The following is a 10,000-nucleotide window of genomic DNA, read 5'->3' on the forward strand; positions in this document are numbered from 1 at the left end:
GTTAAATGCATGTTTGAAGAAAAGAACTGGACATTTTATAATCCACTCCACACAGAGTGGGAGGCATAATGGATCTTTTCTGTAGGTAGGTACATTTCAGTAAAAGTCAAAGGAGTTGGTACTTTTGTTCCAGGTAGGTCATATGAAAAAGAGAAATATTCCTTCAAAATATTTCAAATACTTCAAAGAGTCACAGGTAGGTGAAATTTAGTTGTAATAACAGTATTGGGTAATTTAATGTATAGGTCCCTGTGTTGTCAGTGTATTTAGTTGTAATAACAGTATTGGGTAACTTAACATATCCCTGTGGGACCTATACGTTGGTATGCAGTCATCCAGGTTGTTAGCAGATTTGAAAGAGTCCCAGTTGTTAGAATCCAAACATTCCCTCAAGTCCTCTGCGGCATCAGGAGACCATGTTCTCACTGATTGCATCTCAGGCTTCGTGGCTTTAAGCTTTTTCCTGTATGAGGGCTCGAGATGGACCAGGCTGTGGTCAGAGTTTCGGAGAGGGGCACGGGAGGTGGCCTGGCATGCACCCTGAATAGTGCTGTAGCAGTGGTCCAGAGTATTGCCTTCTCTGGTGGGGCAGCTGATTAACTGTTTATATGCTGGTAATTCCACACTCAGGTTGATGTGGTTGAAGGCTCCCATAACGATGATGGGAGAATCTGAGGGTTCATGCTCGACTTCTATAATCTGGTCAGCCAGCTGTTGTTGTGCTGAGTTGGCTCATGCCAGTGGAGGGACATGGACCCCGACCAGACTTATAGAGTTAAATTCCCTAGGTGAGTGGAGTAGAATTATAGAGTTAAATTCCCTAGGTGATTGGAGTAGCTTGCAACAGATGAAAAGAGATTCCAGTTCAGGGTAGCACGTTTTGGACAGAACACAAATGTCTCTACACCATTCATGGTTAATGTAAAAACATACTCCACCGCCTTTGGTTTTATTAGAGCAGTGTCATTGGCCATTGTGCCCCCCCCCCCCCTTACAAATTAACAAATCACCTACTGTGTATAATCCCATGGTGAAATGGCACCACTATTCACTGTATAATCCCACACTGAAATGGCACCACTATTCACTGTATAATCCCACACTGAAATGGCACCACTATTCACTGTATAATCCCATGCTGAAATGGCACCACTATTCACTGTATAATCCCATGCTGAAATGGTGTTACGGCCGATCACCAGCTCGTAGCATAAAGGGGGAGACGCACACGATAATGGGTCAATATCTAGGGGTTTTATTATCCGAAATAAGTAGACAAAGAATTAACAAAGCGAATTTAGGAAGCGAAGCGGGAACACCATCACGTTGTGCTGGGATGGACCAGTATCCTCGAGGGCACCCATGCGCGTCTCACGGGAACAGTGCCAGGAGGGTCTACAAATAGGCTCAGCCCACAGGTTTCAGGTGCCCCTAATCAAAAGGTTAGAAAAACATACCAAAACAAAACAAACAAAAACATAATCGCCACCAGAAGGGGTTGCCAGTGCTGCCTAGCTGCAATTATATAGGCGGCCACCAGGACTGGGGAACGTAACACCCCCACCCCAAAATGGTGACTGGTCGCCAAAAGAGAACAGTCAACAAAGAAAACATAGAGATAATCCAACCACCTAGGTAGCTACTGTGCATGCAGCTCATAGGTTGGAGCGGCACAGAGCTACAACTCAAACGATTCCATTATTCAAAATGTCATAGGTAAGGTAGGCTATAACATAACAGGAGAATTAATATAGTCCATACCATACCTGCAAGTGTCCAACAAAAACTAATATTTTATTGTACACAATCCTGTTTTGCAGTCCACGCAGAGAACATGTACATATATATACGCACGCACACACATGCGCGCGCACACACATATACACACACACGCCCGCGCACACACACAGATATATAGATAAGATCCAAATTAATTTGGTGCTGAAGGTCACACAACTTAACAGAAACGTCTCTTAACGTTCAGCTCTAGACAACGCGTCTGCTAAGACGTTATCTTTTCCGCAAACATGAACAATTCGAAGGTCGAAGGGTTGCAACATCAAACTCCAGCGCATCAGCCTTTGGTTCGCATTATACATGCGGTTTAGAAATTTCAGTGGGTCATGATCAGTATAAACTAAAATTGGAAATGAAGAACCTCCCAAATAAACCTCAAAGTGTTGAATAGCCAATACTAAAGCCAAAGTTTCCTTCTCAATCGTGGAGTAGTTTCGCTGTGCCCCATTATACTTTCGAGAAAAATAAGAGACAGGATGTTCTATATTGTCAGCGCCACACTGCAGAAGGACAGCTCCCACACCGACGTCACTCGCATCCACAGCAAGACGAAACGGCTTGTTAAAGTCGGGCGTGGCTAGAACAGGAGCAGACAACAAGAGGCCCTTCACATTTTTAAACGCCTTTTGACACGTCTCTGTCCATTCAAACTTGACTTTAAGACTCAGTAAGTCCGTTAGCGGAGACACGACAGAGGAAAAGTTTTTACAAAAGCTGCAGTAGTAACCAACCATACCCAAAAAACGTCGCAACCCACGTCGTTCACTAGGAACAGGGTAGTCCTGAACGGCAGCTACTTTTGCCACCACAGGGAAAACCTGGCCCCGACCAACGACTCGCCCCAGATAAGTAACGGTGGCCTTTCCGAACTCACACTTGGCCAAGTTTATAGTAAGGTTAGCCTTCGACAAACGGCGGAAAAGTTCACGCAGTTGCCCCAGATGTTCTGCCCACGTCATACTATAAACCAGCACATCATCAAGGTAGGCTTCGCAGCCAGACATACCTGACAGCACAATGTTAACCAGGCGTTGGAAGGTCGCCGGTGCGTTTCTCATTCCAAACGCCATGACTTTATAATTTAGAAATGAGTCTGGTGTAACAAAGGCGGAAATCTCTCGAGCTCTAGCAGTAAGTGGGACCTGCCAATAACCTTTTAATAGGTCGATCTTACTAACGAAAACGGCAGATCCTACGCGGTCAACACAGTTATCCACTCGAGGCAGGGGATAGCTGTCTGGAGTGGTAACTGCATTGACCCGACGGTAGTCCGTGCAGAACCGATACGTTCCATCTGGCTTACTGACTAAAATACACGGCGAACTCCAAGGGCTAGAGCTAGGCTCAGCTATGCCGTTCGAGAGCATGTATTCTACCTCTTGTCGGAGGATCGCAGTGCTGCCTAGCTGCAATTATATAGGCGGCCACCAGGACTGGGGAACGTAACAAATGGCACCACTATTCACTGTATAATCCCATGCTGAAATAGCACCACTATTCACTGTATAATCCCATGCTGAAATGGCACCACTATTCACTGTATAATCCCATGCTGAAATGGCACCACTATTCATCGTATAATCCCATGCTGAAATGGCACCACTATTCACTGTATAATCCCATGCTGAAATGGCACCACTATTCATCGTATAATCCCATGATGAAATGGCACCGCTATTCACTGTATAATCCCATGCTGAAATGGCACCACTATTCATTGTATAATCCCATGCTGAAATGGCACCACTATTCACTGTATAATCCCACACTGAAATGGCACCACTATTCACTGTATAATACCACACTGAAATGGTACCACTATTCACTGTATAATCCCACACAGAAATTGTACCACTATTCTCTGTATAATCCCACACTGAAATGGTATAGTAAAGAATGAGCCTTGATAAAAAAGTCTGGGCCTTGACTCTTACATGTGTCTACCAACAGAGTCAGAGAGACATTATATCCACATCTACTTACCAACAAAGTCAGAGAGACATTATATTCACACCTACTTACCAACAAAGTCAGAGAGACGTTATATCCACATCTACTTACCAACAGAGTCAGAGAGACATTATATCCACATCTACTTACCAACAAAGTCAGAGAGACATTATATTCACACCTACTTACCAACAAAGTCAGAGAGACATTATATCCACATCTACTTACCAACAAAGTCAGAGAGACATTATATCCACATCTACTTACCAACAAAGTCAGAGAGACATTATATCCACACCTACTTACCAACAGAGTCAGAGAGACATTATATTCACATCTACTTACCAACAAAGTCAGAGAGACATTATATTCACATCTACTTACCAACAAAGTCAGAGAGACGTTACTTTCACATTTATCCATGAGTTCTACCCAGCAGAATATTTCCTTGAGAGACAAAAGAGCGCTTGTCATCTCCCGCCTGGACTACTGCAACGCTCTACTGGCTGGCTTACTGACCTGCACCATCAGGCCGCTCCAGCTCGTGCAGAACGCCGCTGCGCGCCTGGTATTCAACCTCCCTAAGCACTCTCATGTCACTCCACTGCTTACTGCGCTCCACTGGCTTCCGGTAGCTGCCCGCATCCAGTTCAAGACACTGGTACTGGCCTACCAGGCAACAAGAGGCTCCGCCCCACCATACCTTCAGTCCCTAATAACTCCTTATACCCCTACTAGACCCCTCCGCTCTACCACCTCTGGTCAACTGACGGTCCCCTCACTTTGGGAACCTGGCAGCCGCTCCTCCCGACCACGCCTCTTCTCCGCCATTGCCCCGAGGTGGTGGAACGACCTCCCTCATACAGTTAGGACTGCGGAATCCCTCACCATCTTCCGCAAGAAACTGAAAACCCACCTCTTTAGAACCCACCTGTCCCCCACTGCCTAACCCTCCCTTTCCTTAAAAAAAAAAGCTTGTCTTGTATCTGTGTTTGTCAAAGTATTCCAAGGGTGCAATATGAAGGAGTAAATTGACGCTCAGTCTTTTTAGTGATGTCTGCTTATGAGGTATTAGAAATCCGACTGATGCACTGATTGTAAGTCGCTTTGGCTAAAAGCGTCTGCTAAATAACTAAATTATAAATTGTAAATTGACATGGCATCTAACTCCTCCTTTTGTGGGAATGCAGATTAAAAAAATGACTCACAGTTGTTTAGGAATTGTCCTGTCTGTTGGTGAGACACTCGAGACCTTATTCAAACACACGCATTCACGACTCTTCTCCTTTTGTTTTAAGGATGTTTTCTTTGCTATGTTTGATGATAAGAAAGAGGAAAATCTTAGCTTTTTACTTGTCAAATACAATATCCACAAGTGTATGTAAGTGCATCAGTGGATATAAACAGTTCTTTGTGCTGTTCACTTGTGAACTCAGTGAGTTGATAGATTCTTCACTAACTTGAGCTGCGAGCACCAGATTACTGTAAGTTTTTGTGACCTTGCAAAGTCGAACCTGGTGCTTCGATTCAGACTCTTCACTGGAATACACTGTATGTGTGTAAAACACAAATTAACATTGTATCCTCAAACTACTGTGAGACTTTACCCAACAGTGAAATGAACTTTACAGCCGTAAGTCTCTCTTTAAACGTTTTACATAAAATCAGTCAACCAAAACAAGTTTGTCTACAGTTTTAAAGTCATTGCATGAAACTTAAAGAATAGGTTTTAGGCTCACCTGCGTAGTTAACTGCCACACCTATAAAATCAGCTGGGAGAAATAAATCAGGCTGATTGTGTGTTTCTCTTGTCAATCATTTTAGCGTGTTGTTTACCCGGAGGAGACACATTCAGCCGCCCCAGGGGGCGGGGCTAACACCAGACACTTCCTACAGTGAACTTCAGACTGACACTTAATCTTGTTTTCCTACAGTGAACTTCAGACTGACACTTAATCTTGTTTTCCGAAAGTTAACTTCAGACTGATACTTAACTTAATATCGTTTTCCTACAGTTCATTTCAGACTGACACTTAATATTTATATATATATATAAAACAACACGCACACACACCCTCTCTCTAGCTTTAAAGTTAAGGCAGTTGCTTTAATTTAAAAATGGATTAAAACAGACAATTTTGTCTTTAGTTCAAACTTATGTCAGAATAGCCTATATAACGTCATACACAGTGAGAGAAATGTATTAGTTTTAAATATGAAAACTATGAGAGGAAAACACATGTTTAAATTACTGCTGTCTCCCCTGAAACATCTGTCTGTCTACAGCATTAATGACGCTGCACTCTCCACTCCAAATCAACACTGGCCAGTGTAAAATCCTGTTACATTTCACAACACTGGCCTTCAGCCTGCAACCCTATGTGACCCCTGAACCTGTTTGACCTGTGACCCTGTTTGACCTGTTTTCTGATATGTAACAAATTTGAGAAACAAAAGTGAGAAGAGACTCAGTCGAATGGTAAAGTTTTTTCATTTCATGTTTGAATAAAAACTAAAACCAGTGAAGAGAGAAGACACACAGAGTTCAGTGAGCATGAATTCAAAATTCAAAAACAATACATCAGGATCAGCAGAAAGTGGTCAGCCAATCAAAAACATCCATATGTCTACATAAAATGCTCAAAACCATAATTCATCTCTTTGAAAAAAATATGCAAATGAAAAAACACACACACTAAATACAAATATGTGTAGCGCATGGATGGACTACAGTATGTCATCAGTTCCAAAGGATTCTTTTCTGTTACCTCTTTAACCTCTTTACAATAACACACGTACTCTGTTAAAAATGTCCTGGTCACACAGAGGACCGCTGCAGGGGACCGCGTGATGAGGGAGGATCGATCACAGAAAAACTGAGGACATTAGAGGAGAACAGGAGAGAGAAGAGGAGGCGTGATGAGACCACACTCAGACAGACAGTTCACACTCAGACAGACAGTTCACACTCAGACAGACAGTTCACACTCAGACAGACAGTTCATCTCTTTCACAAATCTCCTGAGGTTAGCAAACACTCCCATCCCTGACACTCAGTCTCCGCCTTCAGTCACATCACTCTGCCACGCCCCCTTGGCCACACCCTCCTTTACCACTGCCCCGCCCTTCTCATGTCCGTCACTCTCAGACTGTGCTTCGGCAACCTCTGCCTGTGCGGGTGGGATTTGATTGGCCCCTGTCTCAGCCATTTCCTGTAGGGCTTGTTTTTGATTGGCCCCTGTCTCAGCCATTTCCTGTAGGGCTTGTTTTTGATTGGTTTCGGTCTTGGCTACTTCCTGCAGGTTGTACTTCCTGAAGAGAGTGTAGTGTCTGACCACACTGACACAGCAGACAGTCTTAATGACTTCAATGATTATAGTCAGCTCTGGCTCCGTCAAATCCACCTTATTCTCCGGGTTCAGCCTCCCCACCAGCCCTGAGAGAGAGAGAGAGAGAGGGAGAGGGAGAGAGAGAAAGTGAGTAAGGCTAACTGGGGAGGCGAGGGGGGGTCACACTGTGGAGTTTAAAGGGAAAGTTAGCCACTTCTGAAATGTCATTACAGAATTTCAGAACAAACTATTTTGTCTGTTTCTGTGTATCTGTGTATTCAAACAAGACCTCCAGGCAACACGAGGAAGAACTTAAGGGCAGTTCTCACTGGCCCATTTTTGGCTGTGACCGGATGTGTTCCAGTTTTATCTGTTAATCTCATATTAGTCGCAGGTTTACTTGTAGTTTGGCTAATTTGAGAGGTCCTCCTCTGTGGTATACCCCACAAAACAATGCTTAAAAACAAACAAACATAAAACAGCAACTAAAAAAAAAAATAATAAAAACCCAGGCTGGACAGACAACAGTACCAGCCAGCGCTTTGATAACGTCCTCTCTCTTATTGTGGCTGCTGTTCCTGGCTTTGAAGGCAATCTGGTACGAGGCGTGGTTGGGCGTCTTAAACCAGGGCTCCAGGAAGCTGCCCAGATATTTCTCCATGTCCTCCGGAAATGCCTTGCAGGTCCCACTCACGGGCAGCATACGCAGGATCAAACGAGATTTCCTCTTCTTCGTCTGGTACAAATCCTCCAGGATCTGATGAACCAGCTCAGCCGGGTCTGAAAGCAGCAACATTCAAAGCTGTTTTACCCTAAAAACTCACCAAGTGCTTTAACTGAAACAGCAGTGAAACTGAGAGAGAGAGAGAGAGAGAGAGAGAGAGAGAGAGACAGAGAGAGAGAGAGAGAGAGAGAGAGAGAGGTCACACCCTTCAAACAAAGTGAGCATACAACCCAAAACTAGCACCACTGTAACAAATGCTGTCCAAGGGAGTTTAGCATGACTGTGTGTGAGAGGACGTGATATTCTGCAATGTAATTTTACTATATATAATGTGATATAATACAATGATATGTTCCTCAGAGACGGACCCGTGACCGAGACAGACGATCTTACCGATGTTCTGAGTGCGGATGAAAACGACATTAGCGGCGCCGCTGTCCAGCGCTTGAAAGCGCCGCTGCTGTTTCTCTGTGGAGGAACGAATCTTCGTCACCTCCTTCTTCAGCGCCGTCTCCGCGTCGTCTGGATCCTCGCCCTCATCCTCAGTGTTGCTGTCCTCCGTGTCTGCTAACTGACGCAAGACAAACACAAACATTTCGCACGATACATAACAAAAACAACAACGTAAGCTCGACGTACAACTAATTTAGAAGTGTATTCAGAAGAGGAACATTCTTCTACAGAAGCATACAGAATTCGTCAGCTCATACTTTTGACAACAAACCGTTGTCACCGAACGTGTAGTGCAGGACAGCACACAAGGGCCTGTCCTATGCAGGTTTAACACACTGTCAATGTTATACTAAACCATACTAAACCTTATTTGTGACTACATCTGAATATTTAATCAGTCTGTGTATTTTGCGCTCGTTCTTTGCATAGAGGCTACTGGCGTCACTTAGTTGGCCTGTCTTAGCTTTTCAGGAGTAAATTAAAAAAAAAAAAACCAAGTTTAAAGGAAGCGTTACGCTAGCACCTGTTCTTAAGAGAGGTGAGTGTAATCAGATACCGTACGTTTTCTGGACCGTAGAGGTTGTCCGCGTACTCGTTAAGGAGACTGAATGCTTCGGAGGTGCACTTCCGTTCGTTCATATTACAGGTGATCAGGATGCCCTCCATACCCACTTCGAGTTCCCGAAAACCTCTCCGTTTTTTGTTTTTAGAGCCGCCATAGCGCTTCTTATTCCTCTTTCTCATAGCTGGTGCTTCTGACATGTTTAATTCACCTTCGCCTTATCTTAAAGACTAATTAATGCGATCACGGAGCTAATGGTTTAGACCAGGCATGCAGCGAGCGAATAACACCAAACACCTTACAAGTGCCTGGAGCACTTTGCTAATTCGTAGAAAAACACCACGGCTAGAGGCCTAAACTTCCCAAACGAATAATAAACTTTGTTAGTTTGCATGCACTACCCTAACTTTGCATGCCGACATCTGTAATATTTTTCTGCTGGAGCTGAAGTTACACACGTGTGTGGTTGTCTGCGTTCTCATTCATGTTCCTGCGCCACATCTGAGCTCAAGTTCTACGGGGCGCTTTCAGGGACAATCTTCACATAAAACGCGTTACAGACGTTTTTACCTTAGTTCTCATTTTCGTTAATTGTCTTTCCATTTTAAAGACAAAAAGACTAACTATACTATTTACACATTGTGCTGTCCACGTACTGACCGGGTAACTGAAAGCATTATGGAATGACGAATGATCGAGTTTGAAATCGATATTAGGAGTGTTTGAGTTTCAGAGCAGGGCAGTTAGAGGAAAGAGTTGTTCTCAGACTCCTCACCAAACATCCTCAACTCCCTGTTTCTCTCCCTGTCTGATAAACACGACTCTCTGAATGCAACCTCTAATGGCATACTGTTTTCTGATGGACAACATACACAGTGGAGTAAGGAACGGAATTCCCTAGTTTTTCTAAACATGAAAACCGGTCAGTGGTTAATAATTCTTTCGGAACAAACAGACTTTGGTTCTCTTGCTCTGTGTCTGCCAAATTAACAATACTGATTTCAGCACCGAAATAATAGCATCCAAACTTGAAGACACTGTCAGACTTTTGCTCAATGTGAATGTCGTACAGACTGTCCTATAACTAATATTTTAGTGCATTTTAAAATTATGATTTTTCTTCCCATTCTTGTTAACTCTTTTCCTATATCTTTTCTGTTCTCTTCTTCTTCTTCTTCTTCTTCT

General features: G+C 43.6%; 2 protein-coding genes across 2 annotated transcripts in view; one reads left to right on the forward strand and one right to left on the reverse strand.

The window, feature by feature from the left end:
- LOC115817070 (zinc finger protein 271-like) overlaps positions 1-10,000 on the forward strand; it is a 128,038-nt gene that overhangs the window by 17,210 nt on the left and 100,828 nt on the right. The window lies entirely within an intron of this gene.
- On the reverse strand, positions 6,801-9,015 carry thumpd1 (THUMP domain containing 1). The gene is made up of 4 exons (XM_030779601.1): positions 8,815-9,015; positions 8,194-8,371; positions 7,608-7,856; positions 6,801-7,183 (listed from the first exon to the last, which is right to left on the reverse strand). Exons 1-4 carry the CDS (start codon positions 9,013-9,015, stop codon positions 6,801-6,803), a joined length of 1,011 nt encoding a protein of 336 aa, XP_030635461.1.

The sequence above is a fragment of the Chanos chanos genome, chromosome 7, assembly GCF_902362185.1.
Source record: "Chanos chanos chromosome 7, fChaCha1.1, whole genome shotgun sequence".
In the NCBI taxonomy this organism is placed as follows: Eukaryota; Metazoa; Chordata; class Actinopteri; order Gonorynchiformes; family Chanidae; genus Chanos; species Chanos chanos.

Excerpts from the sequence above, each read along its gene's own strand:
- thumpd1 (XM_030779601.1), bottom strand. The coding sequence starts at position 9,015 with ATGTCAGAAGCACCAGCTATGAGAAAGAGGAATAAGAAGCGCTATGGC. Across the intron at positions 8,372-8,814 it reads ACCTCTACGGTCCAGAAAAC|TTAGCAGACACGGAGGACAG; the intron begins GTACGGTATCTG and ends GTCTTGCGTCAG. Across the intron at positions 7,184-7,607 it reads CGTTATCAAAGCGCTGGCTG|GGCTGGTGGGGAGGCTGAAC; the intron begins GTACTGTTGTCT and ends TCTCTCTCTCAG.